The following is a 22,046-nucleotide window of genomic DNA, read 5'->3' on the forward strand; positions in this document are numbered from 1 at the left end:
CAATTCCAACCCCAAAAGGGTTCCTATATTTACCACCAAATCTGTGGGTAGAGGCTCAAGAGCAAATCCTTTCCCTGCTCTCTATGAAGGCAGTAGAGCATGTTCCTGCAGAGAACAGATAGGCCAAGGTTTCTACTCCAGACTTTTTCTGGTACCCAGAAAAGAGGGTACCTGCCATCCCATCCTTGATCTATCCATTCTAAACACCTTCCTGGTGTTCCCAAAATTCAAAATGCTCACCCTCCAGCAGCTGCTATCCATGCTCTCCAAGGATGCTTGGCTAACCACCCTAGATCTAAAAGAGGCCTACCTCTACATTCCTATCAGGGAATCATGCGGGAAATACTTACGCTTCAGGGCAGGATCTCAACACTTTTGGTTCTCTGCATTTCCCTGTGGCTTATCTACTGCTCCCACAATTTTCACAAAATGCCTGGCTCCAGCCATTGCCTTTTACAGACAAATATTCAAATTTACCCATATTTAGACTGCCTTAGTCAGACAGACAGGCAGGAGAAGCTGCTCAAGCAGCTGGCCTTTGTAAAGACTGTACTAACTTTCCTAGGGTACACAATCAGTGAAAAGAAATCCAAACAGGTGCCCACCCAAAGGATATTCTTCCTGGGAGCAAGTCTGGACACAGCTTCCCAGATGGCATACCTTACTCCAGAGAAGCAAACTTTCTTGACAACCTACTTCTCTCAAATAGTCAACAGGCCCCAGCTAACTGCAAGGAAGATCCTGCAAGCTCTGGAGTGCTTGGCATTTTTCATAGGACTCATTCCATATGCCAGACTGCATATGAGGAAACTTCAGTGGTACGTAAAGAGCCTTTGGTGCCATCACTCTCAAGACCTGGAAACTCGTCTACCTGTACTTCCTTGCCTCAGAAAAGATTTTCTTTGGTGGGCAACAGCATGCTCCCACAACAAGGGAATGCCTTTCACCCCCCCCCCTGCCGCCCAGACCCTCACCACAGACGCATCAGACTATGGTTGGGGTGCACACCTGGACTTGCAGGTGCATTCAGGGCCAATGGAGCCCACAGCAAATCCCTCTGCACATTAATCAAAAAGAGATGATGGCTGTACAGCATGTCTTAATAGCTTTCAAGCCCCTTCTCTCTCCAGGGGCTCTCCTCATCAAAACAGACAAACACCACTGTGATGTGGTACATCAACAAGTGGGGAGAGACTCACTCCTACCCTCTATGCAGTCTGGCCATGACCTTTTGGCACACAGCCTCTGCCATGCAGCTAAACCTGTTAGCGCAATTCCTACCAGGCTCTCTCAACTCTCTGGCAGACCAATTAAGCAGAAATCTTCTGGACCCACACGAGTGGCAACTCAACAGAAGTACCTTCACCCAAATTACTCAGAAATGGGAATCCTGAAGCAAACTCTGCACCAGGGAGCATCACTGCATGGCTTGGAAAGTGGATGCCCTGTCCTTCCCCTGGGTCAATCTATCGGTCTATGCCTTTCCTCCCCTACCTCTCATCCCCAGGGTACTGCTCAAAATAAGGGAGGAAAACCCAAGGACCATTCTTAGAGCTCCATACTGGCCCCGGCAGCATTGGTACCCCTTGCTGCACAGCCTGTCCTCGCTGCCCCCATGGGATCTTCCTTAGATTCCAAACCTCCTGACCCAGAGGGAAGGGGAATTCATGCATCCCCAATTGCAGACACTCAGTTTGGCAGCTTGGCTTATTCCCTAACCCTGAACCAATCTGCCAACCTCAGTAAACGGGTTTTGGATGTTATCCGTGAGGCCAGACGTCCTAGCACCAGAAAGTCTTATGCTGATGAATGGAAAAGGTTCTGCATTTGGACCCAGGCTAAGGGAGCCAATATGGCACATCCCTCCCTCTCATCCTGGATTACTTAGCTGACCTACTACACAGTGGCCTCTCTTTCTCCTCTATCTATAAAAATTCATGCCGCTGCTATTTCTGCCATTTTCCCACTGAGCAGCCTCTTTTCTCACACCCTTTCGTCAAACAGTTCCTAAGAGGGGCTAGCAACTTGAGGCCACCCAGAAGGGCACCAACACCAGCTTGGGACCTCAACTTTATATTGGAAAAGCTCACCCTGCCCCCTTTCGAACCAGCTTCTTCTGCAGAGCTAAAATTTCTCTCCTGGAAGACAGCATTTCTTCTCGCCATCACTTCAGCCAGAAGAGTCTCTGAGCTGCAGGCACTCATGGCTGTGGAACCCTTCATCATCTTCCATGCAGACAGGGTATCCCTCAGAACTAGCGCATCCTTCATGCCCAAGGTGGTGTCCAGTGTGACTTTCAACCTATCCATTCATTTGCCCACCTTTTTTGTAATCCCCAGAACATGGGGGAAAGGATTCTTCACTCTCTAGATGTGCACAGACAGCTCAGATTCTATCTAGACAGGACTAAATCCTTCAGAAAGTCCGATCAGTTGCTGGTTAGCTTTGCTACAGGGGGAGAAGGCAAAGCCATCTCCTAACCATTTCCAAATGGATAGCACACTGCATCCATTTCTGCTACAAACAGCATGGAAATCCTCCCCCAAGGGGGTCAAGACACATTCCACCAGAGCAGCCTCCCCCTCTGCGGCTTTCCTCAGAGGAGTCCCCTCCTGGGACATCCTGGAGGCTGCCACCTGGACATATGTTTACACTTTTACCAAGCATTACCACCTGCCCCTCTTCTCCAAATCCAGGGCAGGGTTTGCCTCTGCAGTCTTGTAGGGCATCCTAGCCAGCCCCTAGTTTCATTGATTGCCTCCGCCCATTTCCTCAGCTTTGGGAATCGACCAAAATGTGATGACTGCAACATTGAAACACGAAGAACATAGTACAGTTGTGTACACTTACCGTAAATGTAGATGTTCGAGTGTGTTCACTGTTGCAGTCCTGGTTTCCCTCCCTCCATCCCCCTTTTTTCCATTTCTCCTTTTATTACCATTCTTACTTGTTGTTCTCCTTTCCTTACAAGGGACTTATTGGTATTTATTTTCCACTAGTGGGCTTTCTTCCACCAGAACCTGGACTCCTACTTGGGGGCTCCTGACAGGTTAGGGGCAAGAAAAACTGATGTAATGGCATCTGCTGCCTTACTTTATACTATGTTGTGGAGTTCACTCATGATATTTATTGGGTTGTCTGAGCATTCATGTCACATTAGATTTTGAGCCCTTATTTTTAAGGAGGACTCGTGTCCCAAAAGCTGGTCAACAAGTGGGGTGCCAAAGTGATACCAGGCATAAGACTTGTGTGGCAAGGTTTAAGGCTGTAAACACTTAATGTGATGCTTGCTGTAGTCCAGGGTTTGACTCCATAAGCCATCATTTGCCTATTCTATAACTCAAAGCAAGTCAATTAGAAAGTGATCCAGGGCTGGCTGGAGAAGGGGGCACATGTCTCCACCAGCTCATCAATTTCACAGACAAATGGACAGGCCTCAAGAGAAATATTGAGTAGCTTGAATATGTATGTGCTTGTTTCCATATGAGTGACACATGCTGTTTTTCTTTTTTTTTTAGGTATCTTTCCATGATGAAGGGGAAGAATATGTACAGCTAACCAAGTTATACCAGTTTGCAAAGAATGTCCGGGCACTACTACACACTTACCATTATCAACAGATTTTTATGCATGAATTTGTAAGTGCTTATACTAAATATACAGGAGAAATGCCTCAACCTAAGGAATATGGCTACAACAACATGGAAGAGCTCCTGGGAGCTATTCCACAGGTAAATATTTGTCCCTGGGAATTTGAGTGTTAAAATTGTGTCATAGAAGAAGCACATGTGTACCATACCTGATAGACTGAAGCAGCAGCGACCCACCATCCTTGGGACAGAGTGACTCCTCTCCTTTGAGGATTACATCGAGAAACTCTGTGAGGACAGCAGCACTTCCTTGGGAATAGTCTTCTGTAACTGCTTGCTTGGTATTTAAGTTGGTTGTAGCACTGTTTCATGTGCTTGTTGCTTGGCTTGATTTTTTTGGTATATGTAGTAAAACTGGTAATTTTTGAAATGAGTTTATTTTCATGTTTTGATGCAAAGTACCATGTTGGCAAGTTAGATACTGATTGGCTGGAGTTGAGATGAGAGAAAAAATTAAATGTGAATGACATTAAACTGGAGGCACGGGGAAGTGTTTTTCTGCACTATGTTTCGTAGCTTAGTCACACTAGTGACTAGTGCAGGTTGCATATTAGTGCTGTAAAGTTCATTAGTAGAGAATCTGTTTTAATGAAGTGCTTCACGGTAGTGTTGCTGCAGTATTTAAGTCTCTTCTTGCAGAAAGTAGTATGGCAGAACTTTGTAACGGTGCTTTTGAGTGCATGGATCGTGCAATCCCTAACAGAACCAAGATGCTATCCTCCAAAAAAAGGAAGCCAATCTGGTGGTCCCCTGCTATAAACAAACTCTACAACAGAAGAAAGAAACTGTTGCAAAAAAAGTGTAAAATCCCATGATTGGGGGAACTCCCTGGTCAGCCTCAGTAAGAAGCTGAGATCCCTCATAAAATCCTCCAGAGCTAGTTACGAAAACAAAATTGCCACTGACTCTAAAGACAACCACAAAGCATTCTATAGCTATGTCAAGAATCTCAATGGCAACACTCAGATCTGCTCTGAGTTACAGCACATTGGCACTAAATATACAGATCCAACTGATATTGCCAACATCCTGACAGGTTCATTGCTAACTTTACCCCCCTCATCCCCTAAAGGGCCCATCTCTATACCAGAAGAATGCAAAGTTCCTGTAATCACGGCTGCACAGTGAAAAAATACACTCCAAAGCCAAGAACAAAGCATCCATGGGACCTAACAACATCCCAGGCTGCGTTCTACATGAACTACAAAATGAACTGGCACCCCACCTAAGTACCATGTTCAATCATAGCCTCACCTCAAGCTATGTGCCCACTGAATGGCGCACAGCGACTGTTATCCCACTCCACAAAAGGGGAGCCACCATGGACCCTGGAAACTACCGCCCATTAGCCTGATGAGCCTAGTCTGCAAGGCTATGGAATGTATCATCATGGAACTTATAAACAATGACATTGGTAATCTCCAAACTCAGGACCCCACCCAGTTCAGGTTTGTAAAAGTCAGATCATGTCTCCTAAACCTGATAGACTTCTTTGAAGCAGTCACCAAAGCCGTAGATGAAGGTAAGGTGGTTCATACAGCCTATGTAGATCTCGCCAAGGCTTTCGACACCATCCCCCACTCTGGAATTCTAGATAATCTCACTAAACTAGGTATAAATCCCTATGTCACAAGATGGGTTGCCAACTGGCTCACTGACAGAACCCACACTGTGAAAGTAGCAGACTCCAAATCCAACTTCAGACCAGTGACAAGTGGAGTACCACAGGGTTTAGTCCTGGGTCCTCTCCTGTTTGGTATCTACTTCTCTGAAGTACAGGCTAACACAGAAGTCTTTGGCTAATGAAGTTCACAGATGACTGCAAACTAGGAGCCATAATCAAAACTCCAAAAGATGTGGACATCCTACAAAAGGGCCTCACTGAGACAGATGCCTGTTGTCAAAGCCATGGCCTCAAGCTCAATACCAAAAAGTGCATTGCCATCCCTTTTGGTAAAAACTCTGTACCCATGAACTACCACATAGGTGGTAGTCTACTTAACACCGAAAGTGTGATAGAGACCTTGGGACACTGGTGGACAGTAGTCTCTCTTTTGATAATCACATTGCCACAGTAGTCAGGAAATCCTTCTACGTGGCACACCTCATCACAAAAGGTTTCTCATCCAGGAAAAAAGAGGTCATTGATCCCCTCTACTTGTCACTCATTAGACCCATTATAGAGTACAACGCCCCATTTGGTATGTACCTCACAAGACATTTACAACAACTGGAAAGGCCGCAGAAGTACCTCACAAAGAGGATTACCGGCCTCAAACAGATGCCATACGCAGACAGTCTCAAACTGCAGCTTTACTCCATCGCATATCGCCTACTCAGAGGCGATCTCTGCCTAACACACAAAGCTATGTCAAACCTAGAGCTTTTGGACATGCTCCACTTAAAGAAATCCCAGTCCCTCCAAGCTACAGGCTCTAGGGACCTAAAACTTGTCACCACAATAAACAGAACATGCTGGAGGGATAGATTCCTGTCCCAGAGACTTCCCATACTCTGGAACAAACTACCTATCTATATCAAACAAAGCTCCTCATTAGCACTCTTCAAGAAAAATCTTGATTGGATGGGAGATGAGAAATTCACCCTGGGGATCACTTCTGTGGCTCTGCTCGACAGTGGCACAGGAACATAATTTCCTTGGGTGGCGGAAGCCAGGGTACCCTTTTGGCTAGTCTTATATAGGCCCTAGGGACAATAGCCTAGTACCTACCTATGAGCACTACAGAGTAGTAAGCTATGTCTTGGAGAGTCATTTGAAGTCCTAGCAGTGAGACACCGTTTCCCTTTGTATGGAGTGTGAGAGGCAGACAGCAAATGAGCAGGAAAACCAAACACTAGGGGAAATGGGAACACTGAGGAAGAGTTTTCATAGGAAGTAAGTTGTGAGGCAGTAGTTTTGCTGAGGCAGAGTAGGTAGTGATGGGTACAGAGTACATCTGAGATTATCTCCAGCTAAACAACTTAGTGAGATAAGTCTGTATATTTCATCAGGTAGTTATAAGACTGAGAATATGTGAGGTACATCGGGAAGGACAGTGTGTGTGATGAAGAAAGAGGCATGCTGAATTTATGTGGGTACAAAGTAAGTACACAGAAAGAAGTGCAGGATTTCCCAAAGGGACACAAGTTAAGGGTTAGGATAGGATGTGGGAGGAAGTAATAAGGTGTAAGAGGAGAGAGTACAGGAAGGAAAAATGGTGACAGAATAAAGGACGGTCATGAAAATTAAATGTCAGAAATTACTAGCTAATGATGTGGATAAGGTTCCAAAAGCAGGCATCAGAGCAGAATGAGGAAAACAGGCAGTCCAGGGCTGGTAGGGAGTATACACTTAAGGACCAAGGAAGGAAGGAGAGGAGGTTTGTCGGAACATGAATGTAGTATGATCACAGGCAAGATTAAGTCAGGAGAAGGCAGAGCTGTGTTAATAAGGGATTCTTTTTCTTGGGTGGATGAAATGCCTTAATATCTAGGAGACTAAAAGAATAAAGCTTTTAAAGATGATACTGGGTTAAATAGGTATATTTTGTCAGTTGGTGATAAGGGATGCCATGAAAGGCAGAGTGGATCCCACTCAGTTTCCATGTCAGCATCAGCTGTCTGTCAGGAACTTGAAATCAACATACAGAGATGAAAGTATCTCAGTACTGTCAGGAAGTAGAGATTTAGGCCATGCTGCTGTTGGCTCAAGGAGTTTGTGAAAATAGCGAGGACTGTCGAAATTGTTGAGAGGGCAAGAATTATTTCATCATGAGGATATGCTTGTTGTCTCACTTTCAGAGGGGTGTAATTGTCTGTGAACTGAAGTGTAACAGTAAAGGAAACAATGGTACATTTCGTAGTGAGTGTGGTACTAAAGGAGAAACTCAAATGCAGTCAGTATGAGGGAATTCAGGGAGAAGGAAAAGATTGGCATGAACAGAGCTGTAGAAAAAGTGGTCCAGGCTCTTGACCCTTCTCTTATTTTGTATGTCATCAAGATAGTTTTTTGACTGTTAAACTGGTAGGAAAACTGTAAAACTGACTCCACTTTACATCATTAATGATGTTCTTCGTGTTTCACTGTTGCAGTCATCACATTTGTGTTATCTGCTTGCAGTAGCCCTCATACAGCCTGATTATCAAAGTCTTGGGTCCTGCGTCGGTTGCTGTCTCATCTTCCATGACGTCAGGTAGTCAGGGGTATAAAGCATGCAGCCGATGCCATTACATCAGTCTTTCTTGCCGTGCAGTGCCCGAAGCAAAAGCAGTTCACAAGTGCCGGTCGGCCGACTCCTGAAATTTTCATTTTCGAGTTTCAGAACCAAAGTCTTCAACTAAAGCTAAGTACCCTGTTGGGGAAACTTTTTCTTGCTCTAAACCGATGTCAGTAATTGTATTTCTTGTGGAAAGCAAATACCTCATAAAGATTTTCATTCCTACTGCATTCCTTGCCTAGGCCCTTACCATGACGTACCTCGCTGTTGGTTTGTGCCTTATTTAAACAACAAACTATATGTCGTCAGTATATTTACACTTCTAAATATTTTGGTACTTTGTTTGATATAGCCTCGGTAAGCCACCCGACTGCTGACATTTTGAAAAAACGCAGAGATAAAGACAGAGACAGGCTGCCTAGGTCCATAGCTGCCAACGACACTTCTCCTAAGCTAGTTGCCAGTTTGCCGGTACTCAGTGAGGTGCTTTCGCAGCCCCTGATACCCGCTACTTCAGATTCGCATGCCTCTACTGAGACCCATTCGGAGTCCAGTGTGCCACAAGATGCTTCAACTGTGGAACCTGCTGATGTCTCTACTTTTGATGGGTCTGGAGCAGCTGCGCAGGCACCGGCTTCTGAGGGTGTATTTAGGCCTACTGACTTGCATATTAAACCGATGCCATCTTCTTCTTCTTCAAGGCCTAAAACTCTATCCATGCCTAGAAAACGGACGCCCAGACCGCACATGGTCAGGCCTCTATACCTCAAATACAAATAAGAATGGCTGAAGACCTTGTTACTTTAATCAGGGGAAGCCAACCTTCCCCCTCTAAGAGACCTAGATCTGATTTTGCTTATGATTCTTCTGATAAGGATTCTGAAATTTGTTTCCTCTGATGACCAGGATTTACCCTTATCTACCTATGAGGATTCAGATGCAGACGACTCTATTCCCTCTGCTTCCCCTCCAGAGGATTTCTCTTTTGGTGAAACTTTGCATACTCTTAGGGAGCATTTTCGCTGGGAAAAACAGGATTACTCTGATTCTAAAAAGAGGCTTAGGGATTTCTTACTCCTGCCCTAACACAGGCCTTTAGCTATCCCCCCTGTACTGGACATTGTCGATGCTGCCTTTTCGGAATCTAGCTTGGCCCCTGACTCCTTACCTCCTGCTCCCAGAAAACAAGATAGATATTACAGGGTTTCTGACTCTTCACAAGTTCCTCTCTAAAAATCCTACTGCGGATCCTGAGACCATTTCACAGGGACCAAAGGGCATTAAAGCTACTACTGCCAAAAATCCTACCCCCTCTTATAGAGATTTCAGGGCGCTGGATAGATTGGGTAAGAAGGTATATACTTCTGCAACCTTGGCCATTAGGGCGTTGAAGTGCCAGTTTCATATGTTAAAGTAGCAGCATATTATTGGATTGCTTAAACAGAAAATTGTGGTGATTCCTGACTGTGCTGAAAACAAGGATTTACAGAATTTAATGCATTCTGCTGAACAAGTTGGAAAACATACTTTGCAATGTGGTTTTGATTCACTGGAGTCATCTTGCAGGGCTGCTGCCACTGGGTCTGTACTTATAAGGCATGCTTGGCTTAAGGAGCAGTCTTTGTCAGATCATGTTAAAGCTAAATTGCTGGATGCTCCCTTAAACCAGGTCTGCCAGTTTGGTAAAGCAGAAGTACTTAAAAAGATGGAGGAAAAAGCTAAATCTATGCAAACTGTTAAAGATTTCCTGCAAGTACAGCCTCCAAGATTTAGTAGGCATTGGCCCTCTAAGAATTAGTCCTTTCCTGCCTCTTCCAGGCCTTCTCAGTCCAAACCCAGAACCAGCAGAACACCCAGGATTCAGTCCCAAGGTACGTACAGGACTAAGCAGTGGGGGGCTCCCTCTTCCAAAGCAGGGAGTAGTAAGACTCCCCCCTATGGTAAATTGTCTCAATGACTTAACTTTAAAACTTGCAAGCCCTCCTCAACTGACTGCTCCTTTAGGGGGAAAGATTGCTCTGCAGGCAAAAAAACTGAGAGCTCATTACCCAGGACAAATGGGTTTTAAATATAGTTTCCCAAGGATACAGATTCCACTTTCACACTTTACCAACCCCCAAACCGTTGGCCAGAGCTACCCCCAAATCATCGGGCAGAAGTTCAAAAGCAAGTTCTCTCTCTGTCTCTCTCAAGTACAAGGGCTGTTCAAACTGTCCCAGAAGAGGAAAGGGAACAAGGTTTCTACTCAAGACTTTTCCTGGTGTCCAGAAAAGACAATTCCTGGCATCCTATCCTGGATCCCTCTCTCCTAAACACTTTTTTGGTGATCCCAAAATTCAAGATGCTAACTCTTCACCAGTTGCTTCCTATGCTAGGCAAGGATGCCTGGTTGGCAACACTGGATTTAAAGGAAGTCTACCTGCACATCCCAATCAGGGAATCTTGCAGAAGATACCTATGCTAAAAAGCAGATTACATGCACTTGTCAGTTCTCTGCACTGCCCTTTGGCTTATCTACTGTGCCCAGGGTATTCACAAAGTGCCTAGCTCCAGTCATTGCATTTTGCAGGCAAAGAAATATTCAAATATACCCGTACCTGGACGATTGTCTAATTCAGGCAGAAAGCCAGGACATACTTTTAAATCATCTGGCATTTGTACAAAAGGTGCTAACTTCTCCGGGGTACACCATAAACGAAAAGAAATCACATCTTGTACCCTGCCAACAAATTGTATTCCTGGGAGCAAGCATGAACACAACTTCCCAGATGGCTTTCCTCACACCAGAGAAACAAGTTCATTTGACAGCTTACTTCAAACTAATGGCCACAAAGACCCTGCTATCTGCGAGACAAATACTGCAAGCCTTGGGGTTCATGGCCTCATGCATTCTCCTAATTCCATATGCAAGACTGCATATGAGGAAACTACAGTGGTATCTGCAAAGCCTATGGTATCAACATTCTCAGGATCTTGAAGCCATGATTCGTATCATACCTTGCCTACAGTTAGAGTTCCTTTGGTGGGCAGAGGCCTGTCACCAGAACAAGGGACTGCCATTCACTCTACTCCCTGCCGCCCAAACCCTAACAACAGATGCATCAGACTATACATGGGGGGCTCACTTGGCAGGGAAGTGCATTCAGGGCAAATGGAACCCAAGCCAAATGGACTTGCATATCAATCAAAAAGAAATGTTAGCTGTACAGAATGCTCTGACAGCCTTCAAAGACCACATTCTTCCAGAACAATTAATGGTAAAGATGGACAACACCACTGTTATGTGGTACATAAACAGGGGGAACCCACTCATACCCTCTCTGCAGACTAGCCATGGCTCGGTGGAACACAGCCTTGAGCTACCAAGTACTCCTACAGGCCCATTTCCTGCCAGGAAAGCTAAATACACTGGCAGACGAACTAAGCAGAAATCTCATGGACCCACACGGGTGGAAACTTGAACCAAAGACATTCAACATGTTGATAAATAGGGGAGCCCAGAGATGGACCTGTTTGCCTCCCCCCAGAACTACCAATTGGACAAATTCTGCACAAGGACTCCCTACAAACAAGCTTGGAAAGTGGATGCCCTGTCCTTCTCCTGGAACAAACTATCAGTTTATGCCTTTCCTCCTCTGCCTCTCCTCTCCAAGGTACTACTAAAGATCAAACGGGACAAACCAAGGACGATACTGATTGCACCAGACTGATTGCACCAGACTTGACCACGCCAACACTGGTACCCCCTCTTGCCCAGTGTGTCACTGCTGGCACCATGGCACATGCCTCAGACCCCTACCCTGCTGTCCCAGCAGGAGGGCAAGATTCTGCACTCTCATCTTCAAACCCTGAACCTGGCAGCCTGGCTAATTACCTGATCTCTCCTTTACCATCCCTCAGTAAACAAGTGTTGGATGTCATTCTGGAGGCAAGGAGGCCTAGTACTAGAAAATCTTATGCTGAAAAATGGAAAAGATTCTGTTCCTGGAACCAAACTCCGGGGATGGGTACAACAGTGCCCAATTTACCTCAGATTCTTCAATATTTAACTGAGATGCTTCACAGGGGCCTTTCCTTTTCCTCCATCAAAATTCATGCCTCAGCCATTTCAGCTCATTACAACACAGAACCACCCCTTTTCTGTCATCCACTGCTCAAGCAATTCCTCAGAGGGGCCAAGAACTTAAAACCACCCAGGAGAGCCCCAACTCCAGCCTGGGACCTTAACTTTGTATTAGAAAAACCTCACTCTACCTCCTTTTGAGCCAGCTGCAAGTGCAGAGTTGAAATTCATTTCTTGGAAAACAGCCTTCCTTTTAGCCATCACTTCAACAAGAAGGGTGTCTGAATTGCAGGCCCTCATGGCAGTGGAGCCTTTCATCATGCGGACAGGATGTCCCTCAGGACCAATCCCTCTTTCATGCCCAAGGTAGTATCCAGTGTGGCTCTTACTCAATCCATTAATTTGCCAACCTTCTTTTCTAATCCACAGAACAAGGGGGAACGTATACTACACTCCTTAGATATGCACAGACAACTTAGATTTTACTTGGACAGGACTAAACCTCTCAGGAAATCTGAACAGCTGCTGGTGGAATTTGCTGCAGGGGCAGAGGGGAAGGCCCTTTCAAAGCAAACCATTTCAAATGGGTAGGCCATTGCATTCATTTCTGCTATAAGCACCATGGAAAACCTATCCCACAGGGAATAAGACCATATTCAACCAGGGCTGCATCTACCTCTACAGCTTTTCTCAGAGGTGCCCTAGCAAGGACATCCTAGAAGCTGCTACCTGAAGTCGTGTACATACTTTCACCAAGCATTACCATTTAGATAGCATTGCCATTGCAGTCTTGCAGGGCCTTATAGCTGGTCCTAATGCTATCTAATTTCCTTCTCCCATCCTTAGCTTTGGGAATCTACCCAAATGTGATGACTGCAACAGTGAAACACAAAGAACATAGTACAGTTGTGTACACTTACCATAAATGTAGATGTTCAAGTGTATTCACTGTTGCAGTCCTGGTTAGCCTCCATCCAGCCCCTGACTTCTTTTGGCTATACCTCTTTTACTTTTTGCTATGCTTAAAGCTTTCTGGTGTATTTGCTTTTTTGTTGGAGGTGTAACCTTGTATATATATTTAATTGCTTCCCATTAGGGGGGCACCTGACATCTGGGGCAAGGAAAACTGATGTAATGGCGTTGGCTGCATGCTTTATACCCCTGACTACCTGACGTCATGGAAGATGAGACGGACCCAAGATTTTGATAATCAGGCCAACTGAGGGCTACTGCAAGCAGATAACCCAAATGTGATGATGCAACAGTGAATGCAGTCAAACATCTACTTTTATGGTAAGTGTACACAACTGTACTTTTCGGAAGACACTGAGTAGACTGAAGTGATTGTAATTAAAACACTTTATTTTAGTATTTGTATAAGTTTCTCAATGTAAACTACTTAGTACTAGGAGTGTAAAGTAGTTCTGTATAGCATGCCATCAGAGGTATTTTAATTGTGACTTGGGGGAGGAACGTTTTTTCATTGAATTTGTTGAATGTTAGTTCCATCACATCAAGAACATACTCTTTCTTAGTTGACATGTTTTATGCTTTATACTGTAACAAAATAAGAAAGGGTGGAAAGAAGAACATTGGATGTTCTTCATGTTTCACTGTTGCAGTCAGCACATTTGGGTTATCCATGCCAGTATTGCCGTCAGCCGGCCCAAATACCACAGACTTAGTATTTCTGCGTCGGTTGCTGTCGCTTGATAACTGACGTCAGGTCGTCAGTAGTATAAAGTAAGGCAGCAGACACCATTACATCAGTCTTTCTTGCTATGGAGCCCAAAGCAGAAGCAGTTTGCACAAGTGCCGGTCGGCCATTACCTGAGTTTTTGTCTCTGAATTGAAGTTGAAGTCTTCTAAAGCCAAGTACCCCTTTGGGGACCCTTTTTTCTTGCACTAACCGATGTCAGAAAAAGTTAATAATTGTCTCGTCTGTGGAAAGCAAATACCACACCGAAACCTCCGCTATTACTGCATCACGTGTTTAGGCCCAGACCATGACATCCCCCTTTGTAGCTTCTGTGATTTGTTTAACGCCATAACTATCTGTTGTTGGGCCCTTATTGTAGCCGATATTTTCATTTACCGTCCTTGAATTCCGATATGGCTTCGGTAAGGCATCCGACAACAGATCTTCTGAAAAAACGTAAAGATAAAGACAGAGAGAGACTGCACAGGTCCAAACCTACTGACGATGCTTCTATTAAGCTAGTCGTCAGTCCTCCGATACTCAGTGAGGTGCTTTCGCAGCCCCTGATGCCCGTTTCAGTTGATTTGCAGGCCGCTACTGAGACCCTTTTGGAGTCCGGTATGCCGCAGAAATCTTCCTCGACTAAGGATCCTGTGGTCGTCTCTACCTTGGATGGGTCCGGAGCTGCTGAGCAGGCACCGGCTTCCAAGGAAGTTGTTTGCACTACCGATTCTCCACACAAACTGACGTCTTATATCATGACTACTGTTCTTTCAAAAACGACCAAATTTCTTAGGCTCAGGGTTCAAACCACACCCAAGAAACTGATGACCCACTCTCAGGCGCCTGCTACCTTGCCTCCATCTCAAATTCTTAAAATGGCGGAAGACTTTATCATGCAGATCTGGGGAACCCAAGCGTACCCCCTCAAAAAGGAAAAGAGATCTGTCCCCTGTAGTTTTGTCTGAACAAGAATCAGATGAATATATAGCATCTGACTATGAAGACATGCAACCTCTCTCTACTCATGAGGATTCTGATGCAGAGGACTCCATTCCTTCAACCTCCCACCCAGAGGATTTTTCCTTTGGGGAAACCCTGCATACTTTAAGGGAGCATTTCCAGTGTGAGAGTCAGGACTACCCTCAGTCTGAAAAGAGACTCTGGGAATTCCTAGATCTTCCGCAGCACAGACCCTTGGCCATTCCCCCTGTCCTGGAAGTTGTGGATGATGTTTTCCTTTAATCCAGCTTGACTCCTGATGCCCTTTCTCCTGCTCCCAGAAAACCAAACGGGTACTATAGGGTCCCTGACTCACACAAATATCTTTTTAAAAATCCAAGAGCTGACCCTGAGGTCATTTCTCAAGAGCCAAAAGGGATTAAAACAACCTCTGCTAAGAATCCCACCCCCTCAGACAGGGATTCCCAAGCATTGGACAGATGGTGTAAAAAAGTAAACACCTCAGCTACTCTTGCTGTCAGGGCACTAAATTGTCATTTCCACATGCTGAAATTTCAGCAACATACCTTGGAACTCCTTAAACAAAAAATGCCTTCCTTTCCTCCTTTGGCAGAATCTAAAGATTTACATGACTTAATGCATTCTGCAAGTCAAGTAACTAAACACACTTTTCACTGTGGTTTTGACGCCATAGAAGCTTCTTGCAGGACAGCAGTCACTGTATCTGTCATTAGAAGACATGCATGGCTTAAGGAACAACCCCTGCCAGACCATGTCAAATCTAAATTGTTAGATGCCCCCTTGCTGAAAGATAACATATTTGGCACTAAGGCAGAAGAGGCCTTAAAAAAAGATGGAAGAAAAAGCGAAATTTATGTAAACAGTTAAGGATTTCTTACAAGTCCAGCCCCCTACGTTCAGCAGGCATTGTCCCTCAAAGCACTGGTCCTTTCCTGCTCGAGTAAACTGGCCCAGCCTAGGCCCCGTGGAAACAGATCCCCCAGAGAGCAGCTCCAGAGAATGCAGATGTCTAAGCAGTGGACTACCTCCACTTCAAAACCAGGGAGTTCTAAGCCACCCCCTTATGGTAAGAACTCAAAATGACTCACCTCCTCCACCTCCCCCCTCTGCCCACCTTCACTTAACCGTAGGAGGAAAACTCTCCTTTCATGCAAGCACCTGGGCCACCATTACCAAGGACCAATTAGTTCTGCACATTGTGTCTCAGGGATACAAATTTTCCTTACATACCCTTCCAACTCTAAAAGGGTTCCCAGGTCTACCACCAAATCAATGGGCAGAGGCTCAAAAGCAAATCCTTTCCCTGCTCTCTATGAAGAACAGTAGAGCATGTTCCTGCAGAACAGGTAGGCCCAAGGCTTCTACTCCAGACTTTGTGGTGCCCAGAAAAGAGGGCACCTGGTGCCCCATCTTTGATCTATCCATTCTAAACACCTTCCTGGTGATCCCAAAATTCAAAAAGCTCACCCTTCAGCAACTGATACCCATGCTCTCCAAGGACGCTTGGCTAGCCACCCTAGATATAAAAGAGGCCTACCTCCACATTCCTGTCGGAATCATGCAGGAAATATCTCTGCTTCAGGGTAGGAGCTCAACATTTTCAGTTCTCTGTGCTTCCCTTTGGCATATCAACTGCTCCCAGAGTTTTTACAAAATGTCTGGCTCCGGCCATTGCCTTTGGCAGACAAAGAAATATTCAAGTTTACTTCTATTTAGACGACTGCCTTATTCAGGCAGACAGCCAGGAAAAGCTGTTCAAGCACCTGGCTGTTAAGACCCTACTAACCTCCCTAGGGTATACAATCAACGAAAAGAAATCCAAACAGGTGCCCACCCAAAGGATAATCTTCCTGGGAGCAAGTCTGGACACAGTATCCCAGATGGCATACCTTACACTAGAGAAACAAATTTTCCTGACGGTCTACTTCTCTCAAGTAGCCACCAGGCTCCAGCTATGTGCAAGAATGATCTTGCAAGCTCTGGGGTGCATGGTATCTTGCATAGTACTCATTCCATAGGACAGACTGCATATGAGGAAACTTCAGTGGCACCTAAAGAGCCTTTGGTGTCAACACTCTCAAGACCTGGAAACTCTTCTTCCTATAATTCCTTGCCTCAGAGAGGAATTTCTTTGGTGGGTAACAGCATGCTCCCACAACAAGGGACTCCCCTTCTCCCCACCCCTGCTGCCCAGACCCTCACCACAGACGCATCATACTATGCTTGTGGTGCACACCTGGACGGCAGGTGCATACATGGCAGATGGAGCCCACAGCAAATCCCTCTGCACTTAAATCAAAAAGAGATGATGGCTGTGCAGCATGCCTTGATAGCTTTCAAACCCCTTCTCTCTCCAGGAGTTCTCCTGATCAAAACAGGCAGCACTACTGTGATGTGGTACATCAGTAAGCAGGGAGGGACTCACTCCTACCCTCTATGCAGGCTGGCCATGACCCTTTGGCTCACAGCTTCTTCCATGCAACTACACCTGTTAGCACAATTCCTACCAGGCGCTCTCTACACTCTGGCAAACCAATTAAGCAGAAACCTTCTGGACTCACATGAGTGGCAGCTCAACAGAAGTACCATCACCCTAATAACTCAGAAATGGGGAACCCCGAAGGTCTACCTCTTTGCCTCCCACACCAACCATCAGTTCAGCAAATTCTGCACCAGGGAGCATCACTGCATGGCTTGGAAAGTGGATGCCCTGTCCTTCCCCCTGGGTCAATCTATAGGGCCTATGCCTTTCTTCTCCTACCTCTCACCCCTAGGGTACTGCTCAAAATAAGGGAGGAAAAACCAAGGACCATTCTTATAGCTCCAGACTGGCCCCGACAACACTGGGTACCCCTTGCTGTGCAGCCTGTTCCCACTGTCTCCATGGCATCTTCCTCAGATTCCAGACTTCCTGCCCCAGAGGGAAGGGGAATTCATGCATCTCAAATTGCAGACACTTTATTTGGCAGTTTGGCTTATTCCCTAACCAATCTGCTATCCTCAGTAAACAGGTTCTGGATGTTATCCGTGAGGCCAGACGTCCTAGCACCAGAAAGTCTTATGCAGATAAATGGAAAAGTTTCTGCACCTGGATCCAGGCTAAGGTTGCCAATACGGTACAGTCCTCCATCCCTGTCATCCTGGATTACTTAGCTGACTTACTACACAGTGGTCTCTTTCTCCTCTATAAAAATTCATGCTTCTGCTATTTCTGCTCATTTTCCCACTGAGCATCCCCTTTTCTCACATCCTTTGATCAAACAGTTCCTCAGAGGGTCTAGCAACTTGAGGTCCCCCAGTAGGGCACCACCATCAGCTTGGGACCTTAACTTTGTCTTGTAAAAGCTCACCCTGCCCATTTTCGAACCAGCTTCTTCTGCAGAGCTAAAATTTCTCTCCTGGAAGACAGTATTCCTTCTGGCCATCACTTCAGCCAGATGAGTCTCTGAGCTGCAAGCACTCATAGCTGTAGAACCCTTCATCTTCCATGCAGACAGGGTATCCCTCAGAACTAACCCATCCTTCATGCTCAAGGTGGTGTACAGTGTGGCTCTCAACCAATCCATTCATTTGCCCACCTTCTTCCCTAATCCCCAGAACAAGGGCGAAAGGATTATTCACTCTCTAGATGTGCACAGACAACTCAGATTCTATCTGGACAGGGCTAAATCCTTCAAAAAGTCTGATGAATTGCCGATTAGCTTTGCTACAGGGGCAGAAGGCAAAACCATCTCCAAGCAAATCATTTCCAAATTGATAGCACATTGCATCCATTTCTGCATCAAACAGTATGGAAAGCCTTCCCCCAAGGGGGTCAGGACACACTCCACCAGAGCAGCCTCCACCTTTGCAGCTTTCCTAAGAGGAGTCCCTACGAGGGACATCCTGGAGGCTGCCACCTGGACATCTGTTCACACTTTTATCAAGCATTACCACCTGCCTCTCTTCTCCAAATCCAGGGCAGGATTTGCCTCTGCAGTCTTGCAGGGCATCCTAGCCAGTCCCTAGTTTCCTTGACTGCCTCCGCCCTTGACCTCAGCTTTGAGAATCTACCCAAATGTGATGACTGTAACAGTGAAACACAAAGAACATAATACAGTTGTGTACACTTACCATAAATGTATATGTTCGTGGGTATTCACTGTTGCAGTCCTGGTTTCCCTCCCTCCATCCCCCTTTTTTCTCTTTCTCCTTTTATTACCATTCTTCCTTGTTGTTCTCCTTTCCTTACAATGGTCATATTGGTATTTATTTTCCACTGGTGGGATTCTTCCACCAGAACCTTGCCTCCTACTTTGGGGGCTCCTGACAGGTCAGGGCAAGAAAAACCAATGTAATGGCGTCGGCTGCCTTACTTTATACTACTGACGACCTGACGTCAGTCCTCAAGCGACAGCATCTGACGCAGAAATACTAACTCTCTGGTATTCGGGCTGGCCTTGGGCTGACCTGGCAGGGATAACCCAAATGTGATGACTGCAACAGTGAATACACTCGTACACAACTGTACTTTATGTTGTGATCTTTGGCAGCTTGGGGTAGGCATGTGTGTGTGGATCATATTATATAGAGAATTAAATACAACTTTCCCTGTTTTTATACAGGTGAATCACTAGATTAATGTTTTTACTTTAAGTAATAGACTGTGATATTCATAATATTGATCAGTGCTGTATTCTGCTAAAGGTATAACATCTGGTCAGATTACTAAGCTTCAAGGGACCTTCCTTGCACCCAAGCAGTTAATCAGCTTGAGCTAGGCTGTAGAGTGGCTTTGATGCCAAGCCCTTCAGAGCTTTCCTGCTACCAAATAGTACTTTCTTGTGGGCATTCGACAACCAACAGTGGTAAGCTAATTCTTTCTGTTGATTGGCATGCAAGTTCACATGGCTTTTGTCAGTCCCTTCGAATGTTTTTCTTTTTCTGAAACAGAACGAGTTGGTTGTTTCATTGGGACCATAATGACATTCCACTGTCTCTGAAGAAATGTGATTTACTAAAACTGGAATTTTCTGAAGTTACACCAGTTCCTTCCTGTTGTTTTAGCATTGGATGATATTTTATTACAGCCTGTAACTTGACTGGACAGCAAGCCAGCCTTCTGCCCACATGAAAGCAGATATTTTATAAATTTTCACAATATTATGTTTTTAAAATACCAGGCCCAGCAGTGATTTCTTCCTGCAGTTGCTAATAATCTGATTTATGGCAATACCTTCCCTTTTAACAAGGATGGGAAAACGTTTGATTTGGGGAAAAAGTGTGCCCTTCTGTAACATTTATTTTTAGAATTGTCATTTGTCAGGCTCGTATGTTAATATATATGCTTTCATCTTTTGAGAACATGAGGAACATTATGGCATTGTTTCCCCCATCTGAAGAAAAACATCTGTACAATCTTATGTTTGTTTCCAGTGGCTACCCACTCTTTGAAGTGTGGTTGTGACTGGGTTGATGCCAATTCATGGCTGCTGTCACTGGAACTCTTGGGAGGTTTTCTTGGTTGCAAACTCAAAACCTTCCTGAGGGTGTTAAAGGTGAAAGCTTGAAACCTGTTTTAGGTAGAGGCATTTTTTTTTTTTTTTTTTTGACCGTCTGCTGCAGAGGTCCTTAAGTTTGATGACAGATGCAAGCTGATTCAGGGGATTTCACAGATTTTTCATCCTACCTTCTCTGGGTTTACCAGGACATTTAATACTATTGCAACCTTGTATGAAAAAGCAAAATAAGCAGACTGTGGTAAGCAGTTTTTTAAAAGGCAACAACATGAAGGTTCCACGAAGAAAGAAGGACCCCTCCCCCAAATAAAGGACAATCTAACAAGTCTGAATGAGTATCTCCAGAATTCTTCCCCCTTCCCACCTTGTCAAGCTTTTAATCCTTTCCAAAAATCTGAACCTCTGTTTTGCAACAGACAGTTTGACAAATGAGTTCTGAAAGTGATTTATCACAGATACAGATGACAGTGGAAATCTCTCTCTCTCCTTTTCAGTGGATTCCTCCTCACCTGCCAGATCAAACTTCTGTTTTCCTTCCTGTTATTCCTCAGGAGAAGGGTTCTATTCAGCAATCTTTGTGGTGCCAAAGAAAGAAGATGCTTTGGGACCATTTCTGGATCTTTTCTTTTTAAACCAGTTTGTGATAGTACCCATAATCAAAAATCTCTTTATAACCTGCTACTCTTCATTCCCCATTTATGGTTTCTGGTTACCTTCATTTATGATGCTTATGATCATATTCATATTGCTTCCGATTTCTGACATTTCTTAAGGTTTTCTGTGTCTGGGTCATACTTCTAGTTCACTGCATTACACTTTGAGGTTATCTACTGCTCCAGGGGTAGTTACAAAGTGTCTAGCTCCAGTAATAACCTGCTGCAGACTGCAAGGTATTCACATTTTTCTTATTTAGATGATTTACTTATCTTTGCAAAGTTTTTCAAAATCTATCACTTGGGTGAGAGATCTGCACAAACCTTCAAGAGCATATCCAGAAGTTTTAACTCCTCACAGGATTGTTTCCTAGATCCCTCAGTTTTGGGAGGTTTTCTTCCACAGGAAAAAGTAGATCTGACTTTAAAACTATTCCAGAGTTTTTCCAGTTGGGCAGCTATCTCAGCAAGGGAAGATGTTCTTCGTGTTTCACTGTTGCAGTCCTCACATTTGGGTTAGCCTGGCAGGGGTAGCCATCAGTCAGACTGAATACCAGAGGCTTAGTATTTCTGCATCGGTTACTGTAGTTCCAGGACTGACTTCACGTTGTCAGTGGTATAAAATCAGGCAGCTGATGCCATTACATCAGTCTTTCTTGCTGTGGAGCCCGAAGCAGAAGCAGTTTGCACGAGTGCCAGTCGGCTGCTACTTGAGTTTTCATTTCCAAATTGAAGTCGAAGTCTTCTAAAGCTAAGTACCCTGTTGGGTTCCTTTTTTCTTGCTCTAACTGATGTTAGAAAGTTAACAATTGTCTCGCCTGTGGAAAGCAAATACCACACCGAGACTTCCATTCTTACTGTATCACCTGTTTAGGCCCAGACCACGGCGTCCCTTGCCATCGCTTTTGTGCTTTGTTCAATGCCATAACTATACGTCGTCGGGCCCTTATTGTAGCTAGATATTTTCACTGTCAGTCCTTGAATTCCGATATGGCTTCGGTAAGCCATCCAACTACCGATCTTCCGAAAAAAGTAAGGAGAAAGACAGAGACAGACTGCACAGGTCCAAAACTGCTTACGCTTCCATTAAGCTAGTCGTCAGTTCTCCGGTCGTTAGTGAGGTGCTTTCGCAGCCCCTGATGCCCGCTTCTGTGGATTTGCAGGCTGCTACCGAGACCCTTTCAGAGTCCAGTATGCTGCGAGACTCTTCATCGACTAAGGATCCTGTGGATGTCTCTACCTTGGATGGGTCTGGAGCTGCTGAGCAGGCACCGGCTAACGA

At 45.0% G+C, this 22,046-nt stretch overlaps 1 protein-coding gene across 1 annotated transcript in view; it reads left to right on the plus strand.

The window, feature by feature from the left end:
• MARF1 (meiosis regulator and mRNA stability factor 1) overlaps window positions 1-22,046 on the plus strand; it is a 2,255,654-nt gene that overhangs the window by 1,905,748 nt on the left and 327,860 nt on the right. The window contains exon 21 of the mRNA XM_044088896.1: window positions 3,519-3,731. Within this exon, the coding sequence (XP_043944831.1) occupies window positions 3,519-3,731 (213 nt within the window). The remainder of the gene's footprint in view (window positions 1-3,518; window positions 3,732-22,046) is intronic.

The sequence above is a fragment of the Protopterus annectens genome, chromosome 12.part0 (assembly GCF_019279795.1).
Source record: "Protopterus annectens isolate FY-2018-M chromosome 12.part0, PAN1.0, whole genome shotgun sequence".
NCBI lineage: Eukaryota > Metazoa > Chordata > Ceratodontiformes > Protopteridae > Protopterus > Protopterus annectens.